This window comes from Lissotriton vulgaris, chromosome 4_2, assembly GCF_964263255.1.
Source record: "Lissotriton vulgaris chromosome 4_2, aLisVul1.2, whole genome shotgun sequence".
In the NCBI taxonomy this organism is placed as follows: domain Eukaryota; kingdom Metazoa; phylum Chordata; class Amphibia; order Caudata; family Salamandridae; genus Lissotriton; species Lissotriton vulgaris.
In genome coordinates, this window is record NC_141692.1 from 17,702,263 (window position 1) to 17,724,826 (window position 22,564).

At 49.5% G+C, this 22,564-nt stretch overlaps 1 protein-coding gene across 1 annotated transcript in view; it reads right to left on the reverse strand.

Annotated features, from left to right (window-relative positions):
• Positions 1-22,564, reverse strand: part of LOC147718150 (ly6/PLAUR domain-containing protein 2-like) — a 37,626-nt gene that overhangs the window by 14,363 nt on the left and 699 nt on the right. The window contains exon 2 of the mRNA XM_086919224.1: positions 7,778-7,894. Coding sequence (XP_086775350.1) covers positions 7,778-7,894 — 117 coding nt within the window. The remainder of the gene's footprint in view (positions 1-7,777; positions 7,895-22,564) is intronic.

Sequence of the window (22,564 nt, forward strand, 5' to 3'; positions counted from 1 at the left end):
ATTGGGGATTCCCTGATCAGTGTGTCAGTGGTAATTCCTGATATGGGAGGAGCAGCGTGGTCAAGTTTAGTATATTTGGAATTGTAATAACAAATGCTGCACAATGGTGTGCGCAGATTTATTATGACTGTTTGGGAAATACCACTGTTAGAAGTTGGCATCTCTTTGTGCTATGTGTCTTCCTGCCTGATGTGAATTGCATGTCTGGCTTGTGAGTGACAGGGGCTGGGAGGTGTGTGTGGCTCCCGGAGGGGCAGGGTGAGTCAGCACTAGGCTGAGTGGGACATCTGGCTGGGGAGTAGTGGGAGGAGTAATCCCCTGACTCTGAATAGGACTGTGCCCAGTGTGGACAATGCTGGCTCCACCCCCTATGTTGTTTCTGATCACCTAGCCCCCACCTGACAAAGGGGAAGAGGAGCTTGGAAAACAAAGTGCTCCAAATCCCCCCTGAACCAGTTCCCCCTGGTTCCCCAAATCCTACACTGCAGACAAAGGATTATATGGTATATTTATAGGGGCTGTGACCCCATGAATCTGCTCTGTGCTGGGCTGGTGCTGTTCCTGACCTTCCAGGGGGCATGCTGCTGCTGAGGCCCAGGAGGAATCACCATGAGGGCTTGCCTCCCTGGGCCTAGCCTTCCCCCTTGATCCCATGAACTTTTGCTGAGGAGCTGTGGCTCCTAACCCCTGGTGAGCGCTATAATTCAATTCCCCTAGGAGAGAGGAGTGCTGGAGCTTTGCAACATCAAGCTGCACATCGCTCCTGAGGGAATCCCCAGCGTAGGGATTCCTCTGGATTGCTGGTAACGAGTGGGTGCCCACCCCATATTTTGCCTGTTTAGCGGGAGCCTATCAGCTTTATTGCCCACCCCGCTTACGCTTTTATAATTGGCGGGTGCCCACCCCACATCTTGTGGAAAGCACTGCCGCGGCCCGAGCTGCCGAAAAAATCCTCTCCGAGCCGCTCTCAACGCGACCCAGAAGCCAGGCAAACTGCCTGGTTGTAGGCAGGGACTTTTGCGCACTGCCGGAAGTGACCGGGGCTTCCGTGAGCTGTGGGAGCCCCACGTGTAGGAGAAGCCAAGTGGGAGCCCACCCCGAACTGGCGAACCAAAGAGAAGAGCCCGAATGAAGTCCTGAGGGTTCTCCCTGCCCCACAGTCTGCAGTGCCGCCGGGGCAACCAGAAGCAGAGAGGTGCAGCTGTGGTTGGCGGAGCTCCCTGAAGATCGAGGAGAGCCCTGTGTGTGACAGCAGTCCAGAGCCTCGCGGGCTCCACATGAACATCCCGGGTTCCAGGAGGGGGCCCGGGTGAAGCGAGGAGACCAGAGGAAGTGAGGCCGCCTGTCCTGGAGGAGTACTGCCCAGAGAGAGCCCGTTGAGTAGGGCTTCTCCATGGTGGATGCCCCGGAGGCACTGTTAGTGCCAGTCTATGTTGTTGAATACAGTTGCACTGCAATTGCGGGCAGCTGCATCACGGGGGCACATTTGTTTTTAGGGCCCCAGGAGGGTCGGGAGGGCACTGAGGTGCCCGTACCTGTCTTGTCTCTCCCCAGCTGCAACTCACCAGAGCGGACAGCTGCAGTGATGGGGGAATTTTTTATAGAGAACCAGTGGGGGCAGGAAAGGCACAATGTTGCCAGGCCCCTTTACTTTCTTCACAGCTGCACTGCACTAGTGCGGGCAGCTGCAACGGTTGGCAGTATTTTGCGATGGAAGTCTCTGAGGGGGATAGGAGAGACACAGTCAGTGTCCAGGCTCATATTTAATTTCACCACTGCACAGCAATTAGCGTCAGCTGCTACGTTTAGGCCCAGCACTTCTTTGTGGGCATTTTTGTACACTTGCTAATCCTGCTGCATTGGCAGCCACCCTGACATTTGGGACATAAGGCATTTGAGCCCTCTAAGAAGGCCAGTTGGCCAGGGGGACTATTAGGTTAATAGGTTACTAGGCCCTAATGTGATTTATGTGGTGCGCAGGAAATGTGATTCAGGTACTGTGATTTATGCACCGTGATTTATGCCTCTACTGTGGTTTATGTTTAGGAGGTGATTTGCATACTGTGGTTTATGCTTGTGAGGTTATCCGCTATTGTGAGTTATGCCTGTAATGTGAGTTATACTTAGGAGGTTATGTTCTAATATGTTTTAGGCTTATGAGGTTGGCGCATAATGTATTTTACACCTGATGTGATACTGTGCATAATATGGTTTATGTTGCAGGATGATGCTGAGTACAGCGTTTGCCAGTAATTACTGGTTATGTTGTACATCTACTATGTTCACTTTGTGATGGTTCGGACAGTGGTCCAATTGGCCCCATCAGTTGTATATAATCGCCTGTAAATATTTCCCAGTGCCAGTTGGCACAGTGTATATTGTGTGATTAATATTCTAATGTGTTTATGATAATACAAAGGCTATTGTTATATATAAGCTTTTGCGGAGTTCCTTTTGTGGTTAAATTGTGTGTGTTGCACAAACGCTTTACACATCAAAGTGTAAATCCCTTGCCCTGAATAGAGTGGTGGTCTCTGCCTGGCTTTTGTGCAAGCTTTAGCCAACCAGTGATCCCATTTCTTACGGTGGGTGTCTATTATCCATCAGGGACCACCTAAATCCCACAATGGAGACCCACACTGCCATAGAGACACATGCAGATGCACATTCACAGTACCAAACATGTCCAGGGGCATGCAAATAGCAGTCACACACCCTTGTTGGCTGCGTGTACGACGGCCCAGGCCACTCCCCTTATGAATTGAGTGGGTGACGACAAAGCTACATGTCCAAGCTCCAATCAGCTGCCTCTGGTGACATGTCTGCACCTCTGTACACAGCACAATTTAATGTTGCAGGGTCCAGGGCCCTCATGCATACAACAAGACCAAAGGGATACACTTATATAGTTGGTGGGACTGGCTAGGGGCATGTGCGCCCGGCCCCTTTATTGGCATGGCCACATGTACAGTGACGCATGTGTTGGATGTGTGTGGGGTGAGTGTAAGCCAACCCACATAGAGTGCTTGGTGCTGGCAACAACTTGGACAGTGGACACCAGTGCAATGGAAAATGAAAACATCTGCAAAGCAGAGTAAACTGCTGAGCAACATGGAGGGAGCCGGATCAAGTACAGAGGTTACCCAACATACATACTGAAGTGTCCGTGAGTTCCCGTGCACTGAGGTTGGGGCACTAGAGCTGAGCGCGCCCATGTGAAGAGAATGTCTAGGATTGTGTCCCTTGTGGAGATTCCTGATGCAGATGCAGTGGGGGGGTGTCACTTCTGCATCATCTCCATCATCGTCGTCCCAGGTCTCCCACACTGCCTGAGATGACATTGCTGCGTAAGCTCTCTACAGCACATAACCGAAACAGTTATGGACGATGATTCGTGGTGCACTGAGTTAGAGGCACCTGGTGTGCTGAGAAGGGGATCAGGCAGAAGATGTCCTCCTGCAGTGATGCCACGGCCGGGTCGGTCAGGGCTCAATTTGATGTGTGAGCCCTGGTGGGTCACAGTTGAGGCCAGAGGCAGCGCACAGCGCAGGGCCACAGACACATGGCATTGAGGACCTCAATGCCATCACCTCAGGGGCCATCCAATATCTCAGAAGAAGATGTCCCAGATCCTGACCAGCACAGACTTAGTGGCCCGGATGCACAGTAGCCGGCACAGGCACCCTGCCACGGGATGGTGACTTGCAGTGCCCTGAGGTAGGGCCACATGAACTGGGCGGGTCCTTATTGATGTCGAAAGTGAATGTTGCGGAGGGTGCAGCGATAAAGTAGAAGGTGTCCTCCAGGGCATGATTTGGAAGATCTGATGATATCCCGAAGCAGCAAATGGTGGAGTTGAAAGCGACAGCCTCATTGCCAGAACAAATTTGGGATCAGCTACATGAGGATGAAAACTACCCCCTAGTCCATAGACTCAAACGCCACCAATGTACGACCAGTGAGTGTCCATGAATGTTGGGGAACAGACTAAGTGGCATCTGGCTGAGAGGGGATGCAGTCTGCGATGATGCCGGTACAATCATATGAACTCCGTAATTGCTAAATCAAGACTCTGTGACCTACTGGACTGCAGTGTAGGCTGGAGGCATCAGTCAGCAGTGGCCCACAGCCACATGTTATTGGCTCATGATGCAGAGAGTTAGTGACACCAGGGCAGTTGTCGGTAATGTTCGATCACCGCCGTAACGATGATCCTTTTTTTCTGCTAAGATGCAACACGTCATCCTGTTATGCCTCTCCTTGCGTGCAATGATATGTAATCTGCCTTTGCATAATCGATGTTCAGTTCCAATTCTGTGACCTACTTGAGCACAGCCTAGGCTGAGAGCATTAGTCCGTGTGGGCCCATAGAATCTTGTGGTCGTGATGTACTACTAAGGCCCGGTAGCACCACATCGAAGGGAGTATAGTGACATGAACTCATCTGTTATGAATGTACTCTGCCATGGTGTAATCAAGACTCAGTTCCCAATGTGTAACCTACTTATCTGCTGTGTCTGCCGGTAGAGTACGTCAACGTGAAAGGAGTACTGCGGACCTTTCTCGTGGAGGCCGTGAGGGTCGAAGGAGGCTGCCAAGGTCACAGCCCTAGGGCTTGGAGAATGCGCCGGCACGTGGTGGGCCCACTTCGGCACACGTTGTTGTTGGCAGGTGGGCATTGAGGTCTGGGTGCGCAGTGCCAGGCAGGACTGGTTTGGGGACCAGGTTCCCGGGGTGAAGCAGGCATACAGGGTTGCAGGCAACTCCACTCATGGCAACAGTGTCAGCCTCGTGGCGGGGTGAGAGGCGCCACCCTGGCAGAGACATTGGGCATTCTGGAAGAGGAACATGCCCTGACTTACGTGCCTTTTATTCAAACCCCTACGCTGGCCAGCCCACTCCGCTCACAAGCTACTTTTCCTTGATCTCCCCCACTGCCAGGGGTTACATGGTTGCGTCCACTGCCCACGGCACTACATTCACCTGCGAGTTCTGTTGACATGGATATGTGTGTGATCTGCATACTGCAGTCTGTCCAGCACAACCACACCACACCTGGCATTGTGTACATTCATATTCAATGGTCACTTGCCTCCCTCAGACATGTCTGGTCCGTACCTCTTTCTACATCCTGCTATTGTGTCGCTGAGGTGTCATGCCATTGATGCCTAATGTACATGGCTGGCCTAGGTTCCCACAGTAAGTTGTGCTGTCGTGTCTGGTAGGTGGGCATGTTGTTTGGCATGTTGTATGTGAGTTTCCACATTATCCAAAGGCGGTTCCAGGAAGGAGCACAGGTTGCTCAGGGCTCCAGACACATCTCTTGGGCCCTTATCAATGAGGCCATGGATACGCCATCATACATGTGATTTCGTCCATACTTGTATATGGTCAATTCCTACAAGGAGACCTTCTTACTTCGGAGTTTTACGCAACCCTTTGATACGATATGTACGCCCTGACGAAGTTCAATCCCTTTGAACGAAATACGTTGGCTGAGTCTTGTTGCACATATTTGTTGGATTTTCTAATAAAGAACGTTTTTCACATACAAAAGAAAAATCAACAATGTATTGTTACAGAAACAAACTACTGGGGTAGTGCACCACTCCATCTTTTCTCAACATTTACATATCTGCCCGGCAGTTTATATCTCCCAAAGGCAGGTGCAGGAGAAGTTTGTAAACACCTATTGTGACTTCATTAAGAATCGCCAACAACGAGAACGTAACTAGGTGGTGCGGCCACTGGAGTCCGCCATTGACCCTCTCCCACCACAGGTTCCCACAGTATGTTGTGCTGTCGCGTCTGGTGGGTGTGCATGTTGTATGTAAGCTTGTGACATGTGCATTTCCTGTGTTGTGAGTTGCATGATTGTGGAGTTGAGGTATGTGGTGTGTTCATTTGGTATTGGCCAACGAGCAGTGCATATCCGTGGGGGCCATCCTGGTAGCGCAAGTTGATGATGGACTATCAGAAGGTGTAGGAATCATGCACACTGCCTGGGGTGTTGACGGCGACGTTGGTGGGGATTCCTCGGTAGTCCAATATTGCCTGCACATTGGTGGAATACATGCGCTTTCTGTTGCGCTTATCTTATTGTTTGCAGTGTTGCCAGGGGCCACTAGTAGGACATGTGTGCAGTCAATTGCCCCCTGACACATGCGGGAAGCCAGCAGTGGCATAGATGCCTTCCTTGGTCTCCGGCTCTTCCTGTGCAGTCGGTGGGAAGTATAGATAGTGGTGTACCAATCTGATGGTGTCATCCATGACCATTGTGAGGGACTTGGATTGTGATGGCTGTGTGACTCCTCTGACTGGTGCGTTGGTTGTAGGGTACCAGTGGCCAACAGATGAAACACGGCCAGCAGCTTGGTCTGAAGTGGGATGTTGGATGTCCACTGTGTTGGTACCTTCAGCCTGTGCACAATGGTGGTCAGGTTGCGGAGGAGGGTTGTCCCTTTGAGTATTTAGTGAGCAATGACATTCTCTGGTGTTGGGTCTGTGAGGTTGGTGCTTTCTCGGAGGGTCACTGTCTTTGTCTGTGCTGCCTCAGTGTTTGGTACTGGGGGGAGGGCGGTGGTAGTCCGGGCTTTGGGGGTGGTCCTGGGTGTGGTGGCAGTGGGTGTTGTGGCCTTCTTCGGTGTCCGGCCTGAATGTTCAGTGGCTACATGCCATCTGTTGTCCTTCAGGTGTGGCTCTGGGCTGGGCTCTGGGCTGGGCTCCCTTTTGTGATGCAGCTTGTGGTCCGACTTTGCACCAGGTCTGAGCTAGTGTTAGTTTCCTGCTGATAACGCCCCTTATTGCATGTTTTGTGTTCTTTTGTGTTCTTTGTGTTCTTATCGCCGATGTGGAGGGTCGTTGCGAATATTGGGGAGTGGTGTTGTCACAGCTTTTGGCACGGGAACACCTACTGTGCATCTCATTAGCGATAGTTGCCTGGGCCATCTGTGGCAATGTATTTTTCGGCTGCCATCACAGGTAAACTGGTGCTATGGGCTGTTATCACCAGCTTGTGAGTGGGGTGAAATATTTATTGTGACTTTGGCTGCGATAAAGAGCTGTTAACTCAGTGATAGCTCCTTTAGAATATGCCCCTCTGTTTGCCTTTTATGCCCCAACATCTGCTCAGACGGGTCACGTGTCACAAGCTGAGGTGCAGATGGGCCCTGGTCTGTCACTCAATGCCCAGCTGTGGTCAGTGTGACCTCCACTTGCTCCTAGGAATCAGAATTACTCGCACACCTCACACACATGTGTAATACGGTCCACGTTTGCCATGTAGCACCTGTGACATGTTACCTGTATTGTACATGTTCAAAGTTGAATATTGCTTGTTGTCATGTGGTATCTAATGATGCATAATCATTAGTAATTATAGAAAGGATAAAGGGGCGGGGCATACTCATAAGATTAGTTATGTGGATATAACCCTGATGGCTGTTGTTCTTGTTTACTGAATAATGGCGGTCTTTGCTGTTTTCGGTCTCTGTGTCCACTTACAACTTCACAGCATCCCTCCCCCACCGCCTGTCCATCTCAGTTTGGTACCAAATGTTGCTTGTTGGAAATTCTCTGACTCAAACACCCACTCACATTATTTAAAAAGATATGCCCTTGCACACAATATTAACAACACATCCATTATTTCCAAATTCCCTGGACGCTATCTTAAAAAAACACAAGGCTGGGGCTCGTGCACTGTGGAAAATACCTGAGCGAGGTGGATTGCTTTGTACAGATCAGCGTTAGCACACGAGTGGTCAGACGCCCTTACCTGAGCGAGATATATAGGTGTTCTTGCAGTAAGAATCGTAGTAACTGGAACACGTAGTTCTCGTGCAGGCTGAGCTGCTCGTAACTGAATCACATGTGTAACAATACAAGGCGTGACCTGAGGAAAGACAAACAACTGGTAAGAGGGAAATCCCATTCACTCATCACTTCCTCTCACAGTGAAACAGTGTCAGTATGTACCCTCTAAGCCTTCCACAGACTGTTGGTTTTCTGCTGTAGCTCTCCCTCAGACTGTATGAATTGCATTTGATTTTAACATGTTAAAGACACATAGTGCTCTCTGTGGTACTTCTGCTGTCGGTCATCTTTGAGCCTGTATGAATTGTACGTGATATTAACATATAAGAGACGCATAGTGCTCTCTGTGGTGCTTCTGCTGTTGTTCTCTTTGAGCCTGTATGAATTGTATGTGATATTAACATATAAGAGATGCATGGTGCTCTCTGCGGTGCTTCTGCTGTGGGTCCTCCCTCAGCCTGAACGAATTGTATGTGATATTAACATATAAGAGACGCATGGTGCTCTCTGCGGTGCTTCTGCTGTGGGCCCTTAAACACCCTGTTTGAACTGTATGTGATAGTAACATATAAGAGACGCATGGTGCTCTCTGCGGTGCTTCTGCTGTGGGCCCTCCCTCAGCCTGTATGAATTGTCTGTGATATTACATTATAAGAGACACATGGTGCTCTCTGTGGTGCTTATGCTGTGGGTCCCCCCTGAGCCTGTATGAACTGTATGTGATATTAACAGAAGAGACTCATGGTGCTCTCTGTGGTGCTTCTGCTGTGGCCTCCCTCAGCCTGTATGAACTGTATGTGATATTAACATATAAGAGACGCATGGTGTTCTCTGTGGTGCTTCTGCTGTGGGCCCTCAAACAACCTGTATGAACTGTATGTGATATTAACATATAAGAGACGCATGGTGCTCTCTGTGGTGCTTCTGCTGTGGGCCCTCAAACACCCTGTATGAACTGTATGTGATAGTAACATATAAGAGACGCATGGTGCTCTCTGCGGTGCTTCTGCTGTGGGCCCTCCCTCAGCCTGTATGAATTGTATGTGATATTAACATATAAGAGACACATTGTGCTCTCTGTGGTGCTTCTGCTGTGGGCCCTCAAACACCCTGTATGAACTGTATGTGATAGTAACATATAAGAGACGCATGGTGCTCTCTGCGGTGCTTCTGCTGTGGGCCCTCCCTCAGCCTGTATGAATTGTATGTGATATTAACATATAAGAGACACATGGTGCTCTCTTTGGTGCTTATGCTGTGGGTCCCCCCTGAGCCTGTATGAACTGTATGTGATATTAACATAAGAGACTCATGGTGCTCTCTGTGGTGCTTCTGCTGTGGCCTCCCTCAGCCTGTATGAACTGTATGTGATATTAACATATAAGAGACGCATGGTGTTCTCTGTGGTGCTTCTGCTGTGGGCCCTCAAACAACCTGTATGAACTGTATGTGATAGTAAGATATAAGAGACGCATGGTGCTCTCTGCGGTGCTTCTGCTGTGGGCCCTCCCTCAGCCTGTATGAATTGTATGTGATATTAACATATAAGAGACACATGGTGCTCTCTGTGGTGCTTATGCTGTGGGCCCCCCCTGAGCCTGTATGAACTGTATGTGATAGTAACATATAAGAGACGCATGGTGCTCTCTGCGGTGCTTCTGCTGTGGGCCCTCCCTCAGCCTGTATGAATTGTATGTGATATTAACATATAAGAGACACATGGTGCTCTCTTTGGTGCTTATGCTGTGGGTCCCCCCTGAGCCTGTATGAACTGTATGTGATATTAACATAAGAGACTCATGGTGCTCTCTGTGGTGCTTCTGCTGTGGCCTCCCTCAGCCTGTATGAACTGTATGTGATATTAACATATAAGAGACACATGGTGCTCTCTGTGGTGCTTCTGCTGTGGGCCCTCAAACAACCTGTATGAACTGTATGTGATATTAACATATAAGAGACACATGGTGCTCTCTGCGGTGCTTCTGCTGTGGGCCCTCCCTGAGCCTGTATGAATTGTATGTGATATTAACATATAAGAGACACATGGTGCTCTCTGTGGTGCTTATGCTGTGGGCCCCCCTGAGCCTGTATGAACTGTATGTGATAGTAAGATATAAGAGACGCATGGTGCTCTCTGTGGTGCTTCTGCTGTGGGCCCTTAAACACCCTGTATGAACTGTATGTGATAGTAACATATAAGAGACGCATGGTGCTCTCTGTGGTGCTTCTGCTGTGGGTCCTCCCTCAGCCTGTATGAACTGTATGTGATATTAACATATAAGAGACACATGGTGCTCTCTGTGGTGCTTCTGCTGTGGGTCCTCCCTCAGCCTGTATGAACTGTATGTGATATTAACATATAAGAGACACATGGTGCTCTCTGTGGTGCTTATGCTGTGGGTCCCCCCTCAGCCTGTATGAACTGTATGTGATATTAACATATAAGAGACACATGGTGCTCTCTGTGGTGCTTATGCTGTGGGTCCCCCCTCAGCCTGTATGAATTGTATGTGATATTAACATATAAGAGACGCATGGTGCTCTCTGCGGTGCTTATGCTGTGGGTCCTCCCTCAGCCTGTATGAATTGTATGTGATATTAACATATAAGAGACACATGGTGCTCTCTGTGGTGCTTATGCTGTGGGTCCCCCCTCAGCCTGTATGAATTGTATGTGATATTAACATATAAGAGACACATGGTGCTCTCTGTGGTGCTTCTGCTGTGGGCCCTTAAACACCCTGTATGAACTGTATGTGATAGTAACATATAAGAGACGCATGGTGCTCTCTGTGGTGCTTCTGCTGTGGGTCCTCCCTCAGCCTGTATGAACTGTATGTGATATTAACATATAAGAGACACATGGTGCTCTCTGTGGTGCTTCTGCTGTGGGTCCTCCCTCAGCCTGTATGAACTGTATGTGATATTAACATATAAGAGACACATGGTGCTCTCTGTGGTGCTTATGCTGTGGGTCCCCCCTCAGCCTGTATGAACTGTATGTGATATTAACATATAAGAGACACATGGTGCTCTCTGTGGTGCTTATGCTGTGGGTCCCCCCTCAGCCTGTATGAATTGTATGTGATATTAACATATAAGAGACGCATGGTGCTCTCTGCGGTGCTTATGCTGTGGGTCCTCCCTCAGCCTGTATGAATTGTATGTGATATTAACATATAAGAGACACATGGTGCTCTCTGTGGTGCTTATGCTGTGGGTCCCCCCTCAGCCTGTATGAATTGTATGTGATATTAACATATAAGAGACACATGGTGCTCTCTGTGGTGCTTCTGCTGTGGGCCCTTAAACACCCTGTATGAACTGTATGTGATAGTAACATATAAGAGACGCATGGTGCTCTCTGTGGTGCTTCTGCTGTGGGTCCTCCCTCAGCCTGTATGAACTGTATGTGATATTAACATATAAGAGACACATGGTGCTCTCTGTGGTGCTTCTGCTGTGGGTCCTCCCTCAGCCTGTATGAACTGTATGTGATATTAACATATAAGAGACACATGGTGCTCTCTGTGATGCTTATGCTGTGGGTCCCCCCTCAGCCTGTATGAACTGTATGTGATATTAACATATAAGAGACACATGGTGCTCTCTGTGGTGCTTATGCTGTGGGTCCCCCCTCAGCCTGTATGAATTGTATGTGATATTAACATATAAGAGACGCATGGTGCTCTCTGCGGTGCTTATGCTGTGGGTCCTCCCTCAGCCTGTATGAATTGTATGTGATATTAACATATAAGAGACACATGGTGCTCTCTGCGGTGCTTCTGCTCTGTGTCCTCCCTCAGCCTGTATGAATTGTATGTGATATTAACATATAAGAGACGCATGGTGCTCTCTGCGGTGCTTCTCCTGTGGTTCTCCTCTCAGCCTGTATGAATTGTATGTGATATTAACATATAAGAGACGCATGGTGCTCTCTGCGGTGCTTCTCCTGTGGTTCTCCTCTCAGCCTGTATGAATTGTATGTGATATTAACATATAAGAGACGCATGGTGCTCTCTGCGGTGCTTCTCCTGTGGTTCTCCTCTCAGCCTGTGCGAACAGTATATGATATTCAAGTAGCTTTATTTCGGCACAACCCAATAAAATCAGAATAAAAGATTGGATGATGAATAAAAACATTAAAACAATCATCTAAAAAAGACTTATATTTACAAAACAGCATCAAAGGTAATCATGATACATAAAGCCCCTAGATTTTGGGGGTTACAATACAATTTTCTATTTTATTTGAGGCCCCGTTATACATTAGAATATGCTTACTATACATTTCAACCACAACGCATTGTTACGTGTCATGTGCATATCCTGTTTGAGACATCTTTGTCTAGTAAGACACCATATGTGGTTAAGTTTGCATGATATCATAATTTGTCCTTTGGATATTCGCTCATTTCTGAAAATTACACACAGGAGAACCCCGTGTAGAATAAATGCATTACTAGGATATCAGAATAATTGGGGTTCACCATGAATCATACAGCAATATTACCAGTTATTCCCAGGCTCTGGCACTGAAGGATGATGCATCTTTTCCTGCAGTTATTGTAAAGAGAGCAGAGGAACAACACATGTTCGACCGTTTCTTTGGGGTCGCTGCATATTAATCCCTGGGCTTTGAGATCCTTGTCAGGAAGGTTTGGACCCAACTTGCAGTAAAAGAGCCAAGGGGCAAGTTCCCATGCCGAAGATGCAAATACAGTAACCGAGCTATTAGTGGTTGAATCCCATCCAGATAATTCTCCTTGCTGTATCAGTCTTTAACAGAGAGAAAAGCTTCCATCGAGTGACCATAGCTCAACAGCAGAGTGTTTTCCGGTAACAGACATGCACAGCCTCACAGAGGTAGATTTGGGAATGACCAGGTGTACACCGCTCCCTCAACACAGGCACATTCAGAGGTACCAGACACGCACAGCCCCACACAGGTAGATTTGGAAATGAGCAGGTGTACACAGCGCCCCTACACAGGTACATTCAGAGGTAACCAGACATGCACAGCCTCACAGAGGTAGATTTGGGAATGACCGGGTGTACACAGCGCCCCTACACAGGTACATTCAGAGGTAACCAGACATGCACAGCCTCACGGAGGTAGATTTGGAAATGACCAGGTGTACACCGCTCCCTCAACACAGGCATATTCAGAGGTAGCCAGACATGCACAGCCCCAGACAGGTAGATTTGGAAATGAGCAGGTGTACACAACGCCCCTACACAGGTACATTCAGAGGTAACCAGACATGCACAGCCTCACAGAGGTAGATTTGGGAATGACCGGGTTTACACAGCGCCCCTACACAGGTACATTCAGAGGTAACCAGACACGCACAGCCCCACAGAGGTAGATTTGGAAATGACCAGGTGTACACAGCTCCTCTACACAGGTACATTCAGAGGTAACCAGACACGCACAGCCCCAAACAGGTAGATTTGGAAATGAGCAGGTGTACACAGTGCCCCTACACAGGTACATTCAGAGGTAACCAGACATGCACAGCCTCACAGATGTAGATTTGGAAATGACCAGGTGTACACAGCTCCTCTACACAGGTACATTCAGAGGTAACCAGACACGCACAGCCCCACACAGGTAGATTTGGAAATGAGCAGGTGTACACAGCTCCCCTACACAGGTACATTCAGAGGTAACCAGACACGCACAGCCCCACACAGGTAGATTTGGAAATGAGCAGGTGTACACAGCGCCCCTACACAGGTACATTCAGACGTAACCAGACACGCACAGCCCCACACAGGTAGATTTGGAAATGAGCAGGTGTACACAGCACCCCTACACAGATACATTCAGAGGTAACCAGACATGCACAGCCTCACACAGGTAGATTTGGGAATGACCGGGTGTACACAGCTCCCCTACACAGGTACATTCAGAGGTAACCAGACACGCACAGCCCCACACAGGTAGATTTGGAAATGAGCAGGTGTACACAGCGCCCCTACACAGGTACATTCAGAGGTAACCAGACATGCACAGCCTCACAGAGGTAGATTTGGGAATGACCGGGTGTACACAGCGCCCCTACACAGGTACATTCAGAGGTAACCAGACACGCACAGCCCCACAGAGGTAGATTTGGAAATGACCAGGTGTACACAGCTCCTCTACACAGGTACATTCAGAGGTAACCAGACACGCACAGCCCCAAACAGGTAGATTTGGAAATGAGCAGGTGTACACAGTGCCCCTACACAGGTACATTCAGAGGTAACTAGACATGCACAGCCTCACAGAGGTAGATTTGGAAATGACCAGGTGTACACAGCTCCTCTACACAGGTACATTCAGAGGTAACCAGACACGCACAGCCCCACACAGGTAGATTTGGAAATGAGCAGGTGTACACAGCGCCCCTACACAGGTACATTCAGAGGTAACCAGACATGCACAGCCCCACACAGGTAGATTTGGAAATGAGCAGGTGTACACAGCGCCCCTACACAGGTACATTCAGACGTAACCAGACACGCACAGCCCCACACAGGTAGATTTGGAAATGAGCAGGTGTACACAGCACCCCCACACAGATACATTCAGAGGTAACCAGACATGCACAGCCTCACACAGGTAGATTTGGGAATGACCAGGTGTACACAGCTCCTCTACACAGGTACATTCAGATGTAACCAGACATGCAGAGTATCACACAGGTAGATTTGGAAATGACCAGGTGTACACAGCGCCCCTACACAGGTACATTCAGAGGTAACCAGACATGCACAGTCTCACACAGGTAGATTTGGAAATGAGCAGGTGTACACAGCGCCCCTACACAGGTACATTCAGAGGTAACCAGACATGCACAGCCTCACAGAGGTAGATTTGGGAATGACCGGGTGTACACAGCGCCCCTACACAGGTACATTCAGAGGTAACCAGACACGCACAGCCTCACAGAGGTAGATTTGGGAATGACCAGGTGTACACCGCTCCCTCAACACAGGCACATTCAGAGGTAGCCAGACACGCACAGCCCCACACAGGTAGATTTGGAAATGAGCAGGTGTACACAGCGCCCCTACACAGGTACATTCAGAGGTAACCAGATATGCAAAGCCTCACAGAGGTAGATTTGGGAATGACCAGGTGTACACCGCTCCATCAACACAGGCACATTCAGAGGTAGCCAGACATGCACAGCCCAACACAGGTAGATTTGGAAATGAGCAGGTGTACACAACGCCCCTACACAGGTACATTCAGAGGTAACCAGACATGCACAGCCTCACAGAGGTAGATTTGGGAATGACCGGGTGTACACAGCGCCCCTACATAGGTACATTCAGAGGTAACCAGACACGCACAGCCCCACAGAGGTAGATTTGGAAATGACCAGGTGTACACAGCTCCTCTACACAGGTACATTCAGAGGTAACCAGACACGCACAGCCCCAAACAGGTAGATTTGGAAATGAGCAGGTGTACACAGTGCCCCTACACAGGTACATTCAGAGGTAACCAGACATGCACAGCCTCACAGATGTAGATTTGGAAATGACCAGGTGTACACAGCTCCTCTACACAGGTACATTCAGAGGTAACCAGACACGCACAGCCCCACACAGGTAGATTTGGAAATGAGCAGGTGTACACAGCGCCCCTACACAGGTACATTCAGAGGTAACCAGACACGCACAGCCCCACACAGGTAGATTTGGAAATGAGCAGGTGTACACAGCGCCCCTACACAGGTACATTCAGACGTAACCAGACACGCACAGCCCCACACAGGTAGATTTGGAAATGAGCAGGTGTACACAGCACCCCTACACAGATACATTCAGAGGTAACCAGACATGCACAGCCTCACACAGGTAGATTTGGGAATGACCGGGTGTACACAGCTCCCCTACACAGGTACATTCAGAGGTAACCAGACACGCACAGCCCCACACAGGTAGATTTGGAAATGAGCAGGTGTACACAGCGCCCCTACACAGGTACATTCAGAGGTAACCAGACATGCACAGCCTCACAGAGGTAGATTTGGGAATGACCGGGTGTACACAGCGCCCCTACACAGGTACATTCAGAGGTAACCAGACACGCACAGCCCCACAGAGGTAGATTTGGAAATGACCAGGTGTACACAGCTCCTCTACACAGGTACATTCAGAGGTAACCAGACACGCACAGCCCCAAACAGGTAGATTTGGAAATGAGCAGGTGTACACAGTGCCCCTACACAGGTACATTCAGAGGTAACTAGACATGCACAGCCTCACAGAGGTAGATTTGGAAATGACCAGGTGTACACAGCTCCTCTACACAGGTACATTCAGAGGTAACCAGACACGCACAGCCCCACACAGGTAGATTTGGAAATGAGCAGGTGTACACAGCGCCCCTACACAGGTACATTCAGAGGTAACCAGACATGCACAGCCCCACACAGGTAGATTTGGAAATGAGCAGGTGTACACAGCGCCCCTACACAGGTACATTCAGACGTAACCAGACACGCACAGCCCCACACAGGTAGATTTGGAAATGAGCAGGTGTACACAGCACCCCTACACAGATACATTCAGAGGTAACCAGACATGCACAGCCTCACACAGGTAGATTTGGGAATGACCGGGTGTACACAGCTCCCCTACACAGGTACATTCAGAGGTAACCAGACACGCACAGCCCCACACAGGTAGATTTGGAAATGAGCAGGTGTACACAGCGCCCCTACACAGGTACAATCAGAGGTCACCAGACATGCACAGCCTCACAAAGGTAGATTTGGAAATGACCAGGTGTACACAGCTCCTCCACACAGGTACATTCAGAGGTAACCAGACACGCACAGCCCCACACAGGTAGATTTGGAAATGAGCAGGTGTACACAGCGCCCCTACACAGGTACATTCAGAGGTAACCAGACACGCACAGCCCCACACAGGTAGATTTGGAAATGAGCAGGTGTACACAGCGCCCCTACACAGGTACATTCAGACGTAACCAGACACGCACAGCCCCACACAGGTAGATTTGGAAATGAGCAGGTGTACACAGCACCCCTACTCAGATACATTCAGAGGTAACCAGACATAGCACAGCCTCACACAGGTAGATTTGGGAATGACCGGGTGTACACAGCTCCCCTACACAGGTACATTCAGAGGTAACCAGACACGCACAGCCCCACACAGGTAGATTTGGAAATGAGCAGGTGTACACAGCGCCCCTACACAGGTACATTCAGAGGTAACCAGACATGCACAGCCTCACAGAGGTAGATTTGGGAATGACCGGGTGTACACAGCACCCCTACACAGGTACATTCAGAGGTAACCAGACACGCACAGCCCCAGACAGGTAGATTTGGAAATGGGCAGGTGTACACAGCGCCCCTACACAGGTACATTCAGAGGTAACCAGACATGCACAGCCTCACACAGGTAGATTTGGGAATGACCGGGTGTACACAGCGCCCCTACACAGGTACATTCAGAGGTAACCAGACACGCACAGCCCCACACAGGTAGATTTGGAAATGAGCAGGTGTACACAGCTCCCTCTACACAGGTACATTCAGATGTAACCAGACATGCACAGTCTCACACAGGTAGATTTGGAAATGACTAGGTGTACACAGCTCCCTCTACACAGGTACATTCAGAGGTAACCAGACATGCACAGTCTCACACAGGTAGATTTGGAAATGACCAGGTGTACACAGCTCCTCTACACAGGTACATTCAGATGTAACCAGACATGCAGAGTATCACACAGGTAGATTTGGAAATGACCAGGTGTACACAGCGCCCCTACACAGGTACATTCAGAGGTAACCAGACATGCACAGTCTCACACAGGTAGATTTGGAAATGAGCAGGTGTACACAGCGCCCCTACACAGGTACATTCAGAGGTAACCAGACATGCACAGCCTCACAGAGGTAGATTTGGGAATGACCGGGTGTACACAGCGCCCCTACACAGGTACATTCAGAGGTAACCAGACACGCACAGCCTCACAGAGGTAGATTTGGGAATGACCAGGTGTACACCGCTCCCTCAACACAGGCACATTCAGAGGTAGCCAGACACGCACAGCCCCACACAGGTAGATTTGGAAATGAGCAGGTGTACACAGCGCCCCTACACAGGTACATTCAGAGGTAACCAGATATGCAAAGCCTCACAGAGGTAGATTTGGGAATGACCAGGTGTACACCGCTCCATCAACACAGGCACATTCAGAGGTAGCCAGACATGCACAGCCCCACACAGGTAGATTTGGAAATGAGCAGGTGTACACAACGCCCCTACACAGGTACATTCAGAGGTAACCAGACATGCACAGCCTCACAGAGGTAGATTTGGGAATGACCGGGTGTACACAGCGCCCCTACACAGGTACATTCAGAGGTAACCAGACACGCACAGCCCCACAGAGGTAGATTTGGAAATGACCAGGTGTACACAGCTCCTCTACACAGGTACATTCAGAGGTAACCAGACACGCACAGCCCCAAACAGGTAGATTTGGAAATGAGCAGGTGTACACAGTGCCCCTACACAGGTACATTCAGAGGTAACCAGACATGCACAGCCTCACAGAGGTAGATTTGGAAATGACCAGGTGTACACAGCTCCTCTACACAGGTACATTCAGAGGTAACCAGACACGCACAGCCCCACACAGGTAGATTTGGAAATGAGCAGGTGTACACAGCGCCCCTACACAGGTACATTCAGAGGTAACCAGACACGCACAGCCCCACACAGGTAGATTTGGAAATGAGCAGGTGTACACAGCGCCCCTACACAGGTACATTCAGACGTAACCAGACACGCACAGCCCCACACAGGTAGATTTGGAAATGAGCAGGTGTACACAGCACCCCTACACAGATACATTCAGAGGTAACCAGACATGCACAGCCTCACACAGGTAGATTTGGGAATGACCGGGTGTACACAGCTCCCCAACACAGGTACATTCAGAGGTAACCAGACACGCACAGCCCCACACAGGTAGATTTGGAAATGAGCAGGTGTACACAGCGCCCCTACACAGGTACATTCAGAGGTAACCAGACATGCACAGCCTCACAGAGGTAGATTTGGGAATGACCGGGTGTACACAGCGCCCCTACACAGGTACATTCAGAGGTAACCAGACACGCACAGCCCCACAGAGGTAGATTTGGAAATGACCAGGTGTACACAGCTCCTCTACACAGGTACATTCAGAGGTAACCAGACACGCACAGCCCCAAACAGGTAGATTTGGAAATGAGCAGGTGTACACAGTGCCCCTACACAGGTACATTCAGAGGTAACTAGACATGCACAGCCTCACAGAGGTAGATTTGGAAATGACCAGGTGTACACAGCTCCTCTACACAGGTACATTCAGAGGTAACCAGACACGCACAGCCCCACACAGGTAGATTTGGAAATGAGCAGGTGTACACAGCGCCCCTACACAGGTACATTCAGAGATAACCAGACATGCACAGCCCCACACAGGTAGATTTGGAAATGAGCAGGTGTACACAGCGCCCCTACACAGGTACATTCAGACGTAACCAGACACGCACAGCCCCACACAGGTAGATTTGGAAATGAGCAGGTGTACACAGCACCCCTACACAGATACATTCAGAGGTAACCAGACATGCACAGCCTCACACAGGTAGATTTGGGAATGACCGGGTGTACACAGCTCCCCTACACAGGTACATTCAGAGGTAACCAGACACGCACAGCCCCACACAGGTAGATTTGGAAATGAGCAGGTGTACACAGCGCCCCTACACAGGTACATTCAGAGGTAACCAGACATGCACAGCCTCACAGAGGTAGATTTGGGAATGACCGGGTGTACACAGCACCCCTACACAGGTACATTCAGAGGTAACCAGACACGCACAGCCCCAGACAGGTAGATTTGGAAATGAGCAGGTGTACACAGCGCCCCTACACAGGTACATTCAGAGGTAACCAGACATGCACAGCCTCACACAGGTAGATTTGGGAATGACCGGGTGTACACAGCGCCCCTACACAGGTACATTCAGAGGTAACCAGACACGCACAGCCCCACACAGGTAGATTTGGAAAGGAGCAGGTGTACACAGCGCCCCCTACACAGGTACATTCAGATGTAACCAGACATGCACAGTCTCACACAGGTAGATTTGGAAATGACTAGGTGTACACAGCTCCCTCTACACAGGTACATTCAGAGGTAACCAGACATGCACAGTCTCACACAGGTAGATTTGGAAATGACCAGGTGTACACAGCTCCTCTACACAGGTACATTCAGATGTAACCAGACATGCACAGTCTCACACAGGTAGATTTGGAAATGACCAGGTGTACACAGCGCCCCTACACAGGTACATTCAGAGTCAACCAGACATGCACAGCCTCACACAGGTAGATTTGGAAATGACTAGGTGTACACAGCGCCCCTACACAGGTACATTCAGAGGTAACCAGACACGCACAGCCCCACACAGGTAGATTTGGAAATGAGCAGGTGTACACAGTGCCCCTACACAGGTACATTCAGAGGTAACCAGACATGCACAGTCTCACACAGGTAGATTTGGAAATGACTAGGTTTATACAGCGCCCTATATAAGTACATTCAGATGTAACCAGCCATGCACAGTCTCACACAGGTAGATTTGGAATTGACCAGGTGTACACAGCTCCCTTGACCCAGGTACATTCAGATGTAACCAGACATGCACAGTCTCACGCAGGTAGATTTGGAAATGACAAGGTATACACAGCTCCCTCTACACAGGTACATTCAGATGTAACCAGACATGCACAGTCTCACGCAGGTAGATTTGGAAATGACCAGGTGTACACAGCTCCCTCTACACAGGTACATTCAGATGTAACCAGACATGCACAGTCTCACACAGGGAGATTTGGAAATGACTAGGTGTACACAGATCCCTCTACACAGGTACATTCAGATGTAAGCAGATATGCACAGTCTCACGCAGGTAGATTTGGAAATGACCAGGTGTACACAGCGCCCCTACACAGGTACATTCAGAGGTAACCAGACACGCACAGCCCCACACAGGTAGATTTGGAAATGAGCAGGTGTACACAGCACCCCTACACAGATACATTCAGAGGTAACCAGACATGCACAGCCTCACACAGGTAGATTTGGGAATGACCGGGTGTACACAGCGCCCCTACACAGGTACATTCAGAGGTAACCAGACACGCACAGCCCCACACAGGTAGATTTGGAAATGAGCAGGTGTACCCAGCGCCCCTACACAGGTACATTCAGAGGTAACCAGACATGCACAGCCTCACAGAGGTAGATTTGGGAATGACCGGGTGTACACAGCACCCCTACACAGGTACGTTCAGAGGTAACCAGACACGCACAGCCCCAGACAGGTAGATTTGGAAATGAGCAGGTGTACACAGCGCCCCTACACAGGTACATTCAGAGGTAACCAGACATGCACAGCCTCACACAGGTAGATTTGGGAATGACCGGGTGTACACAGCGCCCCTACACAGGTACATTCAGAGGTAACCAGACACGCACAGCCCCGCACAGGTAGATTTGGAAATGAGCAGGTGTACACAGCGCCCCCTAAACAGGTACATTCAGATGTAACCAGACATGCACAGTCTCACACAGGTAGATTTGGAAATGACTAGGTGTACACAGCTCCCTCTACACAGGTACATTCAGAGGTAACCAGACATGCAGAGTCTCACACAGGTAGATTTGGAAATGACCAGGTGTACACAGCCCTCTACACAGGTACATTCAGATGTAACCAGACATGCACAGTACCACACAGGTAGATTTGGAAATGACCAGGTGTACACAGCGCCCCTACACAGGTACATTCAGAGGTAAGCAGACATGCACAGACTCACACAGGTGGATTTGGAAATGACCAGGTGTACACAGCACCCGTACACAGGTACATTCAGAGTCAACCAGACATGCACAGCCTCACACAGGTAGATTTGGAAATGACTAGGTGTACACAGTGCCCCTACACAGGTACATTCAGAGGTAACCAGACATGCACAGTCTCACGCAGGTAGATTTGGAAATGACCAGGTGTACACAGCTCCCTTGACCCAGGTACATTCAGATGTAACCAGACATGCACAGTCTCACACAGGTAGATTTGGAAATGACTAGGTTTATACAGCGCCCTCTACACAGGTACATTCAGATGTAACCAGACATGCACAGTCTCACGCAGGTAGATTTGGAAATGACCAGGTGTACACAGCTCCCTTGACCCAGGTACATTCAGATGTAACCAGACATGCACAGTCTCACGCAGGGAGATTTGGAAATGACTAGGTGTACACAGCGCCCCTATACAAGTACATTCAGATGTAACCAGACACGCACAGCCCCACACAGGTAGATTTGGAAATGACGAGGTTTACACAGCGCTCCCTGAACAGGTACATTCAGATGTAACCAGACATGCACAGTATCACACAGGTAGATTTGGAAATGACTAGGTGTACACAGCTCCCTCTACACAGGTACATTCAGATGTAACCAGACATGCACAGTCTCACGCAGGTAGATTTGGAAATGACCAGGTGTACACAGCTCCCTCTACACAGGTACATTCAGATGTGACCAGACACGCACAGTCTTACGCAGGTAGATTTGGAAATGACCAGGTGTACACAGCGCCCCAACACAGGCACATTCAGATGTAACCAGACATGC